This window comes from Dendrobates tinctorius, unplaced genomic scaffold, assembly GCF_039654945.1.
Source record: "Dendrobates tinctorius isolate UK_male_01 unplaced genomic scaffold, ASM3965494v1 ptg000128l, whole genome shotgun sequence".
NCBI lineage: Eukaryota > Metazoa > Chordata > Amphibia > Anura > Dendrobatidae > Dendrobates > Dendrobates tinctorius.
The window spans coordinates 6,546,086-6,564,199 of NW_027361796.1; the positions used below are offsets into that span (position 1 = coordinate 6,546,086).

Genomic DNA, 18,114 nt, shown 5'->3' on the forward strand with positions numbered 1-18,114 from the left:
CTCACATGTGTCTGATGTCACTCCTCACCTCACTTTCTGGTCTTTTGCAAAAGGTTACAAGAGGATGAAGCTTAGGATCACAAAGCAGCTTCATTTTGTTCGTGACTGCAATCTGATACCAGATGCGGACAGTGTCAACTAATTCTGTTAGTTGGCGCTACACTTGTCTTTACAGAGATCTGAGTGAAGCAGTTATATCATTTCGGCTGCAGCCCTCGGATCACAGTAATTACACAGTTCAGCAGTCAATATCACACATGATAGGAATAGATACGTAGCTCAGTGGACTGTATCACACATAGTAGAATGAAATATATGGTTCAGCAGACTGTATTGCAAATTGTAGGATTAAATGCACAACTCCAGCAGACTGTATTACACATGATAGGATTAGATACATGGTTGTTTTTACAGTTGCGGTGATCTGAATGGAGCAGTCATGTCATTGCGGCTCTCAGGTCACAGTAATGAGCGCCCAGACCTGTGCTCACTTCACATTACTGTGATCTGAGCAGGGCAGCGCAAAGTTAAGATTGGCCTGCCCTGAGCACCAATTACTAGTGAGTACTAATTACTGGTGATCACAAATCTGGGCACCAGAGCTGTAACAGTGACTTAATCCAAAGATGAGTACACTGGATGAAATTGCCATCATAGCGCTGATGCTCAGACCTGTGCTCACCTCTCATTATTGTGATCTGAGTGGACTCCACTCAGATCACAGTCATTACAGGGGACAGAGGGAAATTGTAGCTTGCGCATATCACTGGTCTTAAACAAAATCCCTATATATATATATATATATATATATATATATATATATATATATATTAGCTGAAGAGACCAGCGCTGCCCGGGCATAGTAACTAACTGTGGTTAGTTATAGCAAATTATAATTATCCTCCATCCCATAGTCCCATGCCCATATACCCATCATACATATTTTCCATCCCATAGTCCCGTGCCCATATACCCATCATACATATCCTCCATCCCATAGTCGAGTGCCCATATACCCATCACACATCCTCCATCCCATAGTCCCATGCCCATCCCATCATACATATTCGCCATCCCATAGTCGAGTGCCCATATACCCATCACACATCCTTCATCTCATAGTCCCATGCCCATATACCCATGCCCATATACCCATCATACATATCCTCCATCCCATAGTCCCATGCCCATATACCCATCACACATCCTCCATACCATAGTCCCGTGCCCATATACCCATCATACATATCCTCCATCCCATAGTCCAGTGCCCATATACCCATCATTCATATTCTCCATCCCATAGTCCCATGCCCATATACCCATCATACATATTCGCCATCCTATAGTCAAGTGCCCATATACCCATCACACATCCTCCATCCCATAGTCCCGTGCCCATATACATAGCCGCCATCCCATAGTCCCGTGCCCATATACCCGTCATAGATATCCTCCATCCCATTGTCCGGCGGCGGGGCTTGCAACCTATGATGACATCAGCGTCGCCATGGCAACCATCATGACATCACAATGAGGGGCGGGGCTTGACACGCACACACTTTTTCCCCAGTATGTAGACAGGGGTAAAATTGTTTGGTGAATTGGAACGCGTGGGGCTAAAATTTCGCCTCACAACATAGCCTAGGACGCTCTCGGGGTCCAGACGTGTGACTGTGCCAAATTTTGTGGCTGTAGCTGCGACGGTGCGGATGCCTATCCCGGACATACATACATACATACATACATACACACTTTGAGCTTTATATATTAGATAGAAAGGAGTCGTTAGTTAATTACGATATGGTCAAGCTTCGGTGTTATTGGCTATCTAAGTATATATGGAATATTGTGATCAAGGCATATATAAATGCTGATTAAGCAACTTAAGTGTAACTGTCGCTTTTTCTGTAATTAACCTAAAATTTGAGTCATTAGCTCAGGACATCTGGTGGTCAGTTCCTCTCTTCATCTTGGAAAGTCCCAAAGAGCTGTCTGGTTTGTGGGGACCATTTTAAGCATTTGATTATAGTTTAGTTTATATATTAGCTGTGAGTGTATATGAGTATCTTTGCAAGTGAGATCTATATGAAATATATATATTTCCATCACAGTGTTATCATTCATGCTCTCTGGAAAAAAGGCCAAGAAAGCAAAAATTCTGCTTGCGTGTGTAAACTTTTAAGCACAACTGTATGTGTGTGTGTGTGTATACACACACACACACACACACACACACACACACCCAGCTCTGGCAAAAGTTAAGAGACCACTGCACAGTTTTATAAAAATCAGCTTCTCTACATGTCTGACAGCCATTCCATTCCAGTGTCAGTTGAATTCTAACCAGAGGACACCTCATTCTACTTAATGTGCTTCTGATTAGGTGATCACCTGAACCAAATCTTATTTAACGAAGTATAAAAAACCCTGCTGTGGTGTTCATAATCCTCTTGCAATAGGACAAGCTGGATGGGAAAACAAGTGCTAGTAATATCCCAAAAGTAATAGGAATGAAAAAATAACTTTTAACCATGCCAAAGGAGTTGAAAAGAAAAGTATTGAGTGAGGAAAAGAAGGTCTCAGTTCTGGCTTTACTAGCAGAGGGATAGAGTGAGCGTAATGTTGCCTCCATCCTTAAAAATTCTAAGACAGCAGTCCATTCCAACAAGCTGAGGCAGCAGACATTGGGGACAACAAAGCTACAGACTGACCCCAATCCACCGAAGGACCCATGGACAGGAAAGACCAAGCAAGATGTAGTTAATTAAAATAATTTTTATTATTGTTATATTGTTATATTGGTGGTAACACAGTAAAAAACCAATTTAAAAACAATGTGCACGAATGGGACAACTTTACCACAATTGAAAAGTAATAATATGGACCCAATTATATATACTATATTCACATATGCAGTCCTCAAAATAAAAAAAATTTAATATAAAAAAGTGTTTTATGTGCAAGCAATGAATAAAAAACAAAAAACTATCTTGAAAAAAATGAGGTGAAATAACCCCAAAAAATATCAAATAATAAATCAATTATTTAGCTGCAATATAAAGTGCAATGTGCATGTGCAAACAAAACAATTGTTGTAAACAACTACTGCATACCAAAGTGCAGTGTGCTTGTGCAAGAGAAAAACAACCATAAATCATTAAATTCACATTTCTGTGCAGAAAAAGTCCTAGTGACTTATACATAAAGTGCCATACCAGAAAGAGGATTGCAGGGAAATAGGTCATATACCTTTAAGGGTCGCCATGTCCCTTTAGTGTGCACCTCGACGCACGTTTCGGAATTTTTCCTTCATCAGACTGGCAGAGGGCGAAATCGACTCTCTATTGACTGGGATGACTGTCATCTTATTTGAATGTCACTCAGCAACTGCAGGATGACATCAAGTAACCTACAAAAGCAATGGAAAAAGGCAGCTGGGGTGAAGTGCATGGCAAAAACAGCTCGTAACAGGCTCCTAGAGGCAGGACTCAAGCCATGTAAAGCTAGAAAAAAGCCTTTCATCAAGGAGAGAAGCAAAGGAGAACCAGGCTGAAGTTTGCCAAAGACCATAAGGATTGGACCATAGAGGAGGACTGTAGTTAGGCAATCTTCCCTGATGAGACTAATTTTGAGCATCCTTTTTTGAGGTGTCATTCTATCCCTCCTGCTTGACCCAACCAACACCATGCTACCCCTAGTTCGGAGGATGTGTGTGTGTGTTTTTTTATTTTTATGGTTATTAATCTGTTTTTATTGCTTTTCTCTACCAGTGATTCTGTTGATGTTTCTTCACTCCTATTCATCTAGCCCTGGTGGGACCTTGAATTAACCATTTGATTAAAAAGGATCCTAGAACTTTCTATATGGAGGACACAGACAAGCCATTTATGATCTTCTGTGGAATCATTGTTGCATTTGTATTAGCTTTTATTGTTGTGATTGCTCGTGCATGATCTGTCTATATATGCATCATTGTTATCTATAATGTACTGCTGTTTCATGCACTGAATGTTATATTTACCATGTGTCCATCTATATATATACTTTCTCCTCCTTTCCCATTTTCCTTTATATGTAGTTCTCTATTACATGTCCCCATTATTACATGACGGTGACGGTGCGCATGGCAGTGTTTCCCTGGGGCTCTGTCTGCACCGGGGCGTCTCTACATTGCTCTCGCCACACACGGGGTTAATCCCTGTGGTGGATGCTGTGCATGTGACGCCTTGATGCATGCAGGGCACCTTTGGCACACTGCGCATGCGCCGCCTGGTTCACCGCCATTGGTCAAATACAAACATGTGACCAAGGTCATGGGGTTATTTGAAGATCCTTTTCAAACTCTGCCTCATTTCCCCTTGAGAAAGCGGCTCTGTGTGGTCGCGAAACGCGCGTCGGGGAGCCCCACACCCTCCTCCTGGTGCCCGCTGTCCCTCTCTGGTAAGCCTGACATCTTGCTCTATGGTCTACTGAGCGCCTGACTCATCTGATGCCACTGAATGCTCGGTGCGTTCAGCGCTACTTTCTCTGTGATTTCTCCTTCACTTAATACTGACTGCTCTGGCTTATTTTGGCTTACCTTGCTGGTAGCAATTATGCGCCAGTTTTCCAACCTTTCTGAGAGCAACTGTGGCACCTTGGGGTAGTTTCCTCCTCTGCACTTTGACTGGTATTCATGTATTACCTGTACATTTGAATTTTATGAATTCTTTATAAATAAATAAACTTTGTTACTTTTTCTAAGACACCATTGGCTCTTTGTTCTCATGCTATCATAATTTTCAACTTTGCCCAACACTTGGTCGTCTATTGGTTAGACGGAGAACTGGAGAGGCATACAAGCCACAGTGTCTTGCACCCACTGTGAAATTTGGTGGAGGATCGGTGATGATCTGGGGATACTTCAGCAAGGCTGGAATTGGGCAGGTTAATCTTTGTGAAGGACGCATGATACAATGTTATCCTGGAAAAACAGTTGATTTCTTCTGCTCAGGCAATGTTCCCCAACTCTGAGGACTGTTTTTTCCAGCTGGATAATGCACCATGCCACAGCTAGGTCAATCAGTGTGTGGATGAAGGACCACCACATCAAATCCCTGTCATGGTCAGCCCAATCTCGAGACCTCAACCCCTTTTGAAAACCTCTGGAATGTAATCAAGAGGAAGATGGATAGTCACAAGCCATCAAACGAAGAACTGCTTAAATTTTTGTACCAGGAGTGGCATAAGGTCACTCAAAAGCAGTGTGAAAGACTGGTGGAAAAGCATGCCAAGACGCATGATAGCTGTGATTAAAAATCATAGTTATTCACGAAATATTGATTTCTGAACTCTTCCTGAGTTAAAACATTAGTATTGTTGTTTCTAAACGATTATGAACTTGTTTTCTTAGCATTATTTGAGGTCTGCAAGCACTGCATTTTTTTTAAATTATTTTGACCATTTCTAAGTTTCTGAAAATAAATACAAAATTTACGCTTGGAAATTCGAAGACATGTTGTCAGTAGTTTATAGAATAAAAGAGTAATTTACATTTTACTCAAAAAAAAAAAATATATATAAATGTGTGTGTATATAAATGTGTGTGTATCAGCCACTCCCACTCCATATAGCAACCAATCACTAAGCATCTTTCATTTCACCAGAGCTGTTTGAAAGAAATTGAGCTGTGATTGGTTGCTATAAGCAGCAGTTTTCCTTGTAGACAGTTTTGGTAACTGAGGCCTATTATTCTTTTCATTTCTGTGGTGTTATCATCCTTCTGTAAAGCTGGAAATAACACAATTTATTACCGTGCCGACACAGACCACCCTCTGACACAGATTGCAGGGGGAGCCCAGCGGGAACCCAGTATCACACAGGATAGGATTAGATACATGGCTCAGCAGACTGTATCACACAGGATAGGATTAGATACACAGCCCAGTATCCCACTGGATAGGATTAGATACATGGCTCAACAGACAGTAACAAACAGGAGAGGATTGGATACATGACTCAGCAGTCAGTATCACACAGGATAGGATTAGGTACACAGCACAGCAGACAGTAACACACAGGATAGGATTAGATATACAGCTCAGGAGACAGTATCACACAGGATAGGGTTAGATACACAGCTCAGCAGCAGGATGTACCAAAGGAGAGGACATTTTCATTCCAAGAATTCCACTCATTCCATCTGATTTGCCTTTTGATTTTAAACTCCTCCTGTTTCCACTTAGACTGGCATTTGCAATGTCCATTAACAAGGCTCAGGGACAGTCCTTGAAAGTAGTAGGGATCGATTTGCAATCTCCATGCTTTTCTCATAGTGAACTTTACGTGGTCTGTTCAAGAGTTGGAACTGCCAACAATCTGTTCATCTTTGCACCGAAAGAAAAAAACAAAATTGTTGTTTATTGAAAGACTCTTGAATGAGCTGAAAATAAAATACTATCAATACTTAGGTAATTGTTTAGTTAATTCGTGTTGCAAATCTGTAGTGTTGAATATATGACGTGAAATGTTTTTATGTGCAATATAATCATTACAATTTGTTATAACTAACCACAGTTAGTTACTGTGCCCGGGCAACGCCGGGCTCTTCAGTTAGATATATATATAGCCCGATATAGATATATATTATATAATATAGACAAAAAACACACCGGCGCTGCAAATGCACAGTCAATGGATATGCTGCTGGCACACCTGGCAAATTAAGTGTGCTATCTGCCACTGGAAAAAACAACTACAACGAAACTGAAGGTGGCCGCGCTTATACCGCTGTGTAGTGAATGTATCACCCAAACTGAAAGTAGTAGTCAAACTAAAAACAGGCACTACTCACTGTTGCGAAGACTAGTTATAGCTGATCATGTCGATCTTGTATTCACAATAATTGGAAAGGAAAAATTCCTGAACTGAAGCAAAAACAGGGAGCGTCCTCCCGTTTGCAAAAAGGAACAGCTCCCCGCAAGAGAGCGCGTCCCCCTGGCGGCAGACAGCCACGGCCGATGGCGCCGCCGAACAGTAGCGTGGTGAGCAGGGGGCGTGACTGGCGGGGGGCGTGAATTGTGGGTGGTGACGTCACCGTGCAAGAACCAATCCTGACGCGTTTCGGGGAAGCCGTCCCCCTTCCTCAAAGGTATGGAACATACACTGCCACCCACACTCTATATACCCCCGCCTGCACAAGAAAATGACGCACACTTAACCCATTATGTGGCGCAACCTCCTTAAACTAAATACTAAATGCATAAAAAGCTGAACTTTATTCAAACAAAAACTAATGAATGGGACAATTAATTACAAAAATGCTTATAAACAGTTGTGATAAAAATAAAAATAAAACAAACTCCACCCCCCAAAATATCTTAATTGGTTGTTGTAATTCCAACAATAAATAATAAATAATATCCAAAGAGACGGTCCTTCTTATCTACAAGGATACTTATTTATATGGGTCACAAAGCATAAAGTTCGATTTCATGATTAAGCCCATTTGGCACCAAACTATCCAATGTAAAAATCCACCTGGATTCGACCCTCGACATACTCTTAATAAAGTCACCACCCCTCGGATTTTTTTGGACCTTTTGAATGCCAAAAAAAGTGGACCCCACACATGTCTTGCCATGTTTCTCCACAAAATGGCGAGACAGTGGATGTCCTAAAAATCCCTTAGAGATATTGTTCAAATGTTCTTTTATTCTCTCTTTAAGTTTTCTTTTTGTACGACCAACATAGAACTTATTGCAGGGGCATTTTACTATATAAATAATCCCCGTAGAGTGGCATGTTAAATTGTCCTTAATATGGAACATCTCAGTTTTATCCATATTCCAAAAAGTGGTCTGCGTGATTCTCTTGTTTTTCACCTGCACACAACATGAACAATTACCACACGGGGTAAAGCCCCCAGTAATGTTGGAATATTTCCCATTTAATGTATTACTACCATTTAATAAACCCTTCTTCTGGGTGGGTGCTAGCAAATTGCCAATATTTTGAGCCCTTCTATAAACAAACCTGGGTTTCTCAGGTAAAAGCTCACCTACCAATTTATCTCTCTTTAAAATAGGCCAATATTTCTGGATGATCTTAGTGAAAGCTCTAGGATTATTATGAAATTGAGTGATAAAGGGTAATTTACCAATCTCTTGTTTAATATTCGGAATACCCAAGGCCTGTTTCTCTCCATTGATCAACCTGCTCCTAGAAGCAGATTTTGCTACATGTCTAGCTCGATCTACAATGGATACATCATACCCTTTCTCCACAAATTGAGCTTGTAAAAAACTGGCTTCAATATCAAAATCGCTATCTTTAGTACAATTGCGTCTAATGCGCATGAATTGGCTCTTTGGGATGTTTGAAAGCCACAAAGGGAGATGACAACTGTTCATATGAATATAACTATTACAGTCCACATCCTTATGATAACATTTAGTATAAATGGAATTATTTTCCACAAAAATATTAAGATCCAAAAAATTGATATTAGTGAGAATATTTGCAGACTTGGGGCACGGCCATGGGTACAAAATTTGCCCCAAGTTATGCAAATGTATTTGTTGGAAGGTGGGAGGAGTCCAATATTTTTTACAATGACCATTTGAGAGAGGGATTAATTTATTGGCGGCGCTTCATTGATGATGTGCTCTTCATTTGGCAGGGGTCCCAGACCAGTTTAGACACCTTTTTGAAGGAGATTAATGATAATTCATTTGGTTTAGAATTTACTTCTAGTATTAGTCTCACTAATATCAATTTTTTGGATCTTAATATTTTTGTGGAAAATAATTCCATTTATACTAAATGTTATCATAAGGATGTGGACTGTAATAGTTATATTCATATGAACAGTTGTCATCTCCCTTTGTGGCTTTCAAACATCCCAAAGAGCCAATTCATGCGCATTAGACGCAATTGTACTAAAGATAGCGATTTTGATATTGAAGCCAGTTTTTTACAAGCTCAATTTGTGGAGAAAGGGTATGATGTATCCATTGTAGATCGAGCTAGACATGTAGCAAAATCTGCTTCTAGGAGCAGGTTGATCAATGGAGAGAAACAGGCCTTGGGTATTCCGAATATTAAACAAGAGATTGGTAAATTACCCTTTATCACTCAATTTCATAATAATCCTAGAGCTTTTACTAAGATCATCCAGAAATATTGGCCTATTTTAAAGAGAGATAAATTGGTAGGTGAGCTTTTACCTGAGAAACCCAGGTTTGTTTATAGAAGGGCTCAAAATATTGGCAATTTGCTAGCACCCACCCAGAAGAAGGGTTTATTAAATGGTAGTAATACATTAAATGGGAAATATTCCAACATTACTGGGGGCTTTACCCCGTGTGGTAATTGTTCATGTTGTGTGCAGGTGAAAAACAAGAGAATCACGCAGACCACTTTTTGGAATATGGATAAAACTGAGATGTTCCATATTAAGGACAATTTAACATGCCACTCTACGGGGATTATTTATATAGTAAAATGCCCCTGCAATAAGTTCTATGTTGGTCGTACAAAAAGAAAACTTAAAGAGAGAATAAAAGAACATTTGAACAATATCTCTAAGGGATTTTTAGGACATCCACTGTCTCGCCATTTTGTGGAGAAACATGGCAAGACATGTGTGGGGTCCACTTTTTTTGGCATTCAAAAGGTCCAAAAAAATCCGAGGGGTGGTGACTTTATTAAGAGTATGTCGAGGGTCGAATCCAGGTGGATTTTTACATTGGATAGTATGGTGCCAAATGGGCTTAATCATGAAATCGAACTTTATGCTTTGTGACCCATATAAATAAGTATCCTTGTAGATAAGAAGGACCGTCTCTTTGGATATTATTTATTATTTATTGTTGGAATTACAACAACCAATTAAAATATTTTGGGGGGTGGAGTTTGTTTTATTTTTATTTTTATCACAACTGTTTATAAGCATTTTTGTAATTAATTGTCCCATTCATTAGTTTTTGTTTGAATAAAGTTCAGCTTTTTATGCATTTAGTATTGTTTAAGGAGGTTGCGCCACATAATGGGTTAAGTGTGCGTCATTTTCTTGTGCAGGCGGGGGTATATAGAGTGTGGGTGGCAGTGTATGTTCCATACCTTTGAGGAAGGGGGACCGCTTCCCCGAAACGCGTCAGGATTGGTTCTTGCACGGTGACGTCACCACCCACAATTCACGCCCCCCGCCAGTCACGCCCCCTGCTCACCACGCTACTGTTCGGCGGCGCCATCGGCCGTGGCTGTCTGCCGCCAGGGGGATGCGCTCTCTTGCGGGGAGCTGTTCCTTTTTGCAAACGGGAGGACGCTCCCTGTTTTTGCTTCAGTTCAGGAATTTTTCCTTTCCAATTATTGTGAATACAAGATCGACATGATCAGCTATAACTAGTCTTCGCAACAGTGAGTAGTGCCTGTTTTTAGTTTGACTACTACTTTCAGTTTGGGTGATACATTCACTACACAGCGGTATAAGCGCGGCCACCTTCAGTTTCGTTATATATAATATAGTTGTGCTTAAAAGTTTACATATTCCATCATAATTTTTGCTTTCTTGGCCTTTTTTAAGAGAAAATGAATGATAACACCAAAACTTTTTCTCCACTCATGGTTAGTGGTTGGGTGAAGCCATTTATTGTTAAACTACTGTGTTTTCTCTTTTTGAATCAGAACGACAACCCAAAACATCCAAATGACCCTGATCAAAAGTTTGCATACATGCACAGAAGTTGACACAAATGGCTACTAAAGATAACACCCTCACCTGTGGCCCATTGGCTTGTAATCAGTGTGTGCATAAGAGCTGAGTGAGTGTCTGGGATCTAGACAGTCATACACACAGTTGTGCCAAAAGTTTGCATACCCAGGCAGAATTTTTGCTTTCTTGGCCTTTTTTTCACAGAATATGAATGAGATTTTATATATATATATATATATATATATATATATATATATCGATATCTATATATTTTATATATATATATATATAATCACATCGGGAGGGCAGTAATGTCACGATGGGGGCAGGCTTTGCAGCACTGAGAATCTCTCCCCCCCCCCCCCCCCCCAATGTGCTCACCCACCTATCCACTCTCTCTTTCCCCATGTGCTGACTTCTCCCATCTGTGCTCCCTTCTTTGACCTGTCTACCCCATGTGCTATCCCCCTTGTTTGTTGTCTCTGTCCTTCCTGTGCTGTGTTCTCCCCTCATGTGATGTCCCGTTTGAGCTGTCTCACCCCTGTGCGCTTTCTCTCTCCCCCCATCTTCTGTCTTCTCCTTTTAGGCTGTGTGCACACGATGCAGATATCCAGCGGATCCGCAGCGGATTTTACCACGCAGAAACGTTGCATATCCGCATTGTGATGTACAGTACCATTAAAAGCAATGAAAAAAAAAAACGCTGTGCAGACGCTGCGGATTTTTCAGCGCGGTTTTCCTGCGGTACAAAATCCGCAGCATGTCACTACTTTTGTGCAGTTTTCCATCTCCCCTGTCACCAAATCCGCAGGGGGAAAACCGCAGTGGAAAACCGCAAGAAAACCGCTGGAAAAATGGAAGAAATCCGCAGGAAAAATGCAGGTCATTTGACCTGCGGATTTCTTCCATTCTGCGCGGAAAAATCCGCAGGGCTAAAAAGTACGTCTGCACTCAGCCTAATAATGACATTACAGCAGGAGATTGCAGAGGATACATCTTGTGAGGTAAAATATTGTTTAAAAACAGTCAGTGAAATATTTTACCTCACAAAATGAATCCTCTGTGATATATATATATTATATTGTATGTCTCTTTATGTAGCTATACATATATGTATTTGATGCTATATTATATTGTATGTCTCTTTATGTAGCTATACATATATGTATTTGATGCTATATTATATTGTATGTCTCTTTATGTAGCTATACATATATGTATTTGATGCTATATTATATTGTATGTCTCTTTATGTAGCTATACATATATGTATTTGATGCTATATTATATTGTATGTCTCTTTATGTAGCTATACATATATGTATTTGATGCTATATTATATTGTATGTCTCTTTATGTAGCTATACATATATGTATTTGATGCTATATTATATTGTATGTCTCTTTATGTAGCTATACATATATGTATTTGATGCAATGATTGCAAAAGAGTCTACTGTGAATCTCTACTTAATGTGGACTAATCACCACTAAGATAACTAAATATTCAGCATCTATGTATCTTTTTTGCATAATACAACAATGAATGCTAACTCGCTGGCTAATTGTACTTTAATTAACTGCATTATTCTCTTGCAGAGCAACCAAGAACAAGTATTGCTTCAAGGAGAAGATCGCTTGTACTTGAACTGCGGGGATGCCACTCAAACTCAGCATGTTAGAGGCTCTTCATCACATCCTGAGCACAAGTCTATACGCGACAGAAGTCCGTTTCCTGCAGGAAATGTAGATTCTCAGGGTTTAAGCACTTTACTGGGACATAGACACTGGCATGTTGTGCAGGTACTTTGCTTTAATAAGGACAGAAGTTATTTTTATCTAAACGAGGGCACAGATCTGTAAGACCAATTCCCTGCTAAAATGTTTCATTTAAGCTCCATGCAGGCATAGCTGTTTGGAGACTAAGGCTGTGTGCCCACGTTGCGTTTTTTAAGTGTTTCCGCAGCGCTTTTAGACAAGCGTTTCTGCTGCGGCAACGCTTAAGAAAAGCATCTAATGTAATAGAATGGAAAACGCACATGTTGTGCTAATGGTGCGTTTTTATCCACTGCGGAAACGCTTAGCGGGAAAAAACGCAGCATGTTCATTAACTGTGCGGAATTGCATGCGATTCCACATACATACACTGCAATTGCAAAGACGCATAGGAAAACGCATGTCAAAACGCTTGACAATCGCATCAAAAACCTGTGTCAAAAAGCGCATGCGTTTTCCCTGGCAAGGGCATGCGTTTGTGCTCAGGAAAAAAACGCTTGAAAAACGCTACGTGGGCACATAGCCTAAAAGCAATGTGTTGTCAGCAAATGACCTATGGTTTACATGAAATGTTTTTGTTGCATAAATTTTGTTTTATTTTTTTACCTTTCCATTTCTTCTGTATCTTAAAAAAAAATCCTGAATCTTGCAGTTTTTCCGCTTTATATTCACAAACAGAACTACACAACAGGAAGGATATGTTCACATGTGGAATTTTGAAACCATGTTTACTGTAGCTAAAGTCTTCATTCTTGTCAGTAAAAAATGCTGCGCATAAAATGCAGCAAATACCGTAGATGTGTTTTTTTGCTGCTGTTTTCCGTTGGATTGCATGAGTAATTTGTCAACAGTACATGTTACAAAAGGGTTATTTATTCACCTAAAATGCTACAATAAATGTTGCACAAAAAAAAGAAGCATAAATGTAATACTGTGGGGATTTTTTTTGTTTGTTTTTTTCAGTGTTTTTGTAATTTCTCATAATTTTCAATGGGTAAAAACATACTGCAGATTTTCAAAAACACTGCAGTGCTCAAATTCCATCTGAACGAAAAAAAAATGCTGCATGTGCATGGACTGTAAAATGCAGCCTTTTTTCCCCACTTCAAAAAAAGTTACAAATAAAATGCCATGTGTGAACATACAGTAACACGTGTAGAGAACACAGGTGCCACGCTTCACAATAGGTGATGGATGCCACTTCCATCCCTCTTCAGGGCCTACCATTGTCTATGTGGCTGCTGTAAAGCATATATCTAAAAGCTAAACAGAAACTCTGCTAAGATGGCTGCTCCAATAAACACGTACAGAAAGTAGAATAGAAAATTCTACCTTATAAAAAGAAAAAAAAAACCTATAAGCCTAGCAAGGATTATATCCATAGGGTACTTTTATGAATGTTTGTGCTTTATGAATACGTTCAGACTTGTGTGAAGGTGTTTGATAGTACAGATGTGTACCTGAGGCTCGCAGCATTCCAGCATCGCTGTAGATTTTTTTTTTTTTTTTTCATGACCCATTACAATGCCCTTCATGTGAAAACAGCATTTCATCTCAATATTTGACGCTTGGAGCTCCGTGTGAAGCACGATATATGAAAGCGTTGCATTGCAGTGGATTTTCTAGCGCTGTTCTGTCGGGACGTCCTGCTATGCCTGAACTAGTCTACAAGTGTTGACTTCTATCATTTGAATGGGAAGAATGTATAAAATTCAGCTTTAGAGTTGGGGTAAAGGCAAACTCATGACGCTTGTTTACATAGTGGTTTTTTCTTTAGTGTCAAAAATGTTATGGCTTTTCAGTTTCTTTGACTTCTTCAGTTCAGACCTGTGATTAAATGGTGAAAACCTAGGTCAGGGATATACACTACGTGGCCGTTTTATTAGAGTCTTCCACCCATATTGGACCTTTTTATAGCCTCCAGAATTGCAGCAATTCCTCTTGGCATAGTTGTTAATTTCATTTTGCAGGAATGTGAGTCCATGTGGACAGGATGCCCTCTCGAAGTTGCCACAGATTAGATGGACATACTGAAATGCCGTGAGCAGCCCTTTCTACCTCATCTCAGAGAATCCCCATAGAATTAAGATGAGGGAACTGTGATTGCAAGAAAAGCTAGGAAAACTCGATAGCAGTCTTGGAATCAGAATACAAGACTATACTATGCCCGTGGCATGGTGAATTGTTTTTGTCGAAATTGTCCTTTTGCCACTGGCCTAAAAGTTGTAATAAAGGTATGAACTTGATTAGTCACCATGCTTAGATAAGCCATACTATCCATAGAGGCATTCACGGAAAACAAGAAAATGATCCCCACTGGCGTGAAGTGTTGACTTGATAGGGAAGGGTTCATCAATTCATGCTGCTTTCACCAAATTCCAGCCTTCTCATCAGCACGGTGCACGAGAAATTTGGATTCATTTGACCAGTTTTCCATGACTCAGTTTGCCCTCTTTTGCTCAATCGAGCCATGCCTTTTCGTTACCTTAGTTTAGACAGCCATGGCAATCAATCCGGTCATCTGCTGTTATATCTCAGCTATGCCAAGTTACAGAAAGTTGACAAGTTAGTTGGTGCACCACTGCTATCTTCAGCTGAAGTTTGCTTAACTTTGCACCACCTGTTGCTCAGAATTATTCTTGACCTCATCTTTTGACCCTCTTCATGGACAAGTTTTTTTTTTTTTTTATACATCCCTTCTCTGAATGTTTTTCCTCAGTCACACCATTTTCACTATTCTCTTAGCATCTTTGCATGAGAAAAACCCCAAGGTTGGTAGTTGGTGTCCTTCTGGATACAACTAGTCTGTCGCAGATGACCATGCTGCATTCAAAGGGGCTCAGATCTCTCGATTTTCCCATACTAATGTGGATTCACACTAAAACTGAGCCTTTGAAAACTTGCTCTCTTGATTGTATACTGCACTTTAGGACATAGTCACCATTCAGTGTACCTTGGTTTTGCAGGGACCCCTGAATGTAGAAAGCAACTTTTCTCTTTGCCTAGAGAATTTTACTTGGCATTATTTTCTAGTACATCTTTAGTTCCTTCTCTGCTTATTTTCTTAAACTCCTTTAGCTCAGGGTAGTCAATCACACTAATCCATTTATGGTTAAACAAAGACCACCGAAAACTGTATCGCTGCGGTGCACTGTAATGCCTTTTTGGTATTGATTCTATTTTTGACTTATTATGTACCCTTTGCCTTTATACGGGGTACTATGAAATAGTACCAGTAATCAAAATAACACATTTCTGTATTATACTAAATAAATTCTAACCGTAGAGCGTCACTGTAGATGGCAGTTATTGGGTCAAGAGACAGGCAGCCATTGAGAATTCTACACCGACTGCCCTCAATGGCTGCTCATAGACTGTTTATGGGATGCCGACCAGATTGTCACAAGTCAGCCAGTACTTTTCTGATGGGTATCAGTGAAGCTGTAGGGAATTGTAAGTTCTTCTGCCTCAGCAGAATCATCTTGTATTTGTACTTTTGCGATTCTATTTGTGATTTGTTTTCATTAAAAGACCAGAGGAGTTTCCTCCTGGTAATATCATGCCTGGGATTGTTGAAAATGCTCGACACATCACTGATCCCACCTTCACACTTCTCAAATGACTGCTGCGTGCCATAAATTATAAATGGTCTCGGCCTCTCTAATCACTCTTCTGAAGACAAACCTTTCCACTATAAATAAGTGAACAGAAACCTATCTCTTCCTGGAGGGAACATAATCCAATAAGGTTGCTGTGAAACTCGTAGGTGCACTGTCTTCTGGTACACATTTTTACTTTTATATTTTGTTTTCACTGTTTAAAACAAAAATAAAAAAGTGTCAAAAACAGAAATGTTGAAAAAGTGGCAGTAGCATCCAAAATAGAAAAATGGAACTTGTTCTTTATTGATACATCATAAAATACAGAAAGACAGCGACATTTCGAACCTGATAAACAGGTTTTTTTAAGTTATTGCTTGAAAAAAGACCTATCTGTTTGTCTTGGTTGAAACGTGAATGCTGTTGCTGCTTTTTCTACATTTATTTGATTTTGTGGAGTAATAAAGTGAAAAACTATTAACCTGCAGATATGGGGTTAATCTGCAGGTTAATACCATTCTGAACCTTCTCGACGCCCGCACTAGCGCAGTGTTTGGCGTTCAGTCATTGGGGTGGCCCTGGTAGTGTTTCAGTCACCGCTCTGTGTATAGAGAGCAATGGCTGCAACCGCTTCCTGGCACTGACTGACAGCTGGCCCTAATGATGAGAGCCTGCTGTCAGTCAGTGCTGGGGGCATAGTTATAGCTGCTGCTCTATATATAAAGAGCGGAGACTGAAGCCATACTGGCGCCATCCCCATGACTGAATTCTGCTGGGAGGAATAAAGTTAATCTCCTTCTGGCATCAGGTCTCTAGTGCAGTCACCGGGTTGGTTCAGAATGCTATTAACCGGCAGATTAAGCCCGTATCTGCAGGTTAACAGTGTATTTTACAGGTTGCTTTTAAGGTACCTATGGTGAGTGTATAAGGTATAAGGCAGCATGCGTTGCACTGATCAAGTATCGATGGGTTCTTACGTATATTTAGAAAGTACTTTCGGTAAAAAAAGATTGCCTCTTTATCCATCCTATATATCCTCTTGAAAACAATAGCTTCAATGTGTAAAGTACTAAAGATTAGTTTTGTATTTTTTAGTTAATGATCTAATTTATGATTTTTTTTTTTTTGCTTTCTTTCTGTTTAGATACACAGCACCTACCTTGAGAGCAATTGGCCTATTAGGGTGAGTTATTTGTTAGCCAAAACTATAGATGCTCTTTTTCTTCCAATGTCTGGTACACAAGATAAAAAATGTAATTCTTAATATTTCCTATAAAATCTTCCTCTTTTCTAATACACTGTGTGCAGAATTATTAGGCAAATTAGTATTTTGATCACATCATCCTTTTTATACATGTTGTCCTATTCCAAGCTGTATAGGCTTGAAAGCCAACTGCCAATTATGTAAATCAGGTGATTTGCATCTCTGTAATGAGGAGGGGTGTGGTCTAATGACATCAAAACCCTATATAAGGTGTGCTTAATTATTAGGCAACTTCCTTTCCTTTGGCAAAATCTGTCAGAAGAGAGATTTGATGGACTCTGAAAAGTCAAAAATTGTGAGATGTCTTGCAGAGGGATGCAGCAGTCTTGAAATTGCCAAATTTTTGAAGCGTGATCACCGAACAATCATGCGTTTCATGGCAAATATCCAACAGGGTCGCAAGAAGCGTGTTGATAAAAAAAGGTGCAAAATAACTGCCCATGAATTGAGGAAAATCAAGCGTGAAGCTGCCAAGATGCCATTTGACACCAATTTTGCCATATTTCAGAGCTGCAACGTTACTGGAGTATCAAAAAGCTCAAGGTGTGCCATACTCAGGAACATGGCCAAGGTAAGGAAGGCTGAAAAACGACCACCTTTCAACAAGAAACATAAGATAAAACGTCAAGACTGGGCCAAGAAAAATCTTAAGACTGATTTTTCTAAGATTTTATGGACTGATGAAATGAGAGCGACTCTTGATTTGCCAGATGGATGGGCCCAAGGCTGGATCAGTAAAGGGCAGAGAGCTTCACTCCAACTCAGACGCCAGCAAGGTG

General features: G+C 39.9%; 1 protein-coding gene across 3 annotated transcripts in view; it reads left to right on the top strand.

Moving 5' to 3' along the window:
• RIC1 (RIC1 homolog, RAB6A GEF complex partner 1) overlaps positions 1–18,114 on the top strand; it is a 169,581-nt gene that overhangs the window by 119,085 nt on the left and 32,382 nt on the right. For all 3 annotated transcript variants that reach the window (XM_073542645.1, XM_073542647.1, XM_073542646.1), the window contains exons 12-13: positions 12,296–12,499; positions 17,216–17,254. In XM_073542645.1, coding sequence (XP_073398746.1) covers positions 12,296–12,499; positions 17,216–17,254 — 243 coding nt within the window. The remainder of the gene's footprint in view (positions 1–12,295; positions 12,500–17,215; positions 17,255–18,114) is intronic.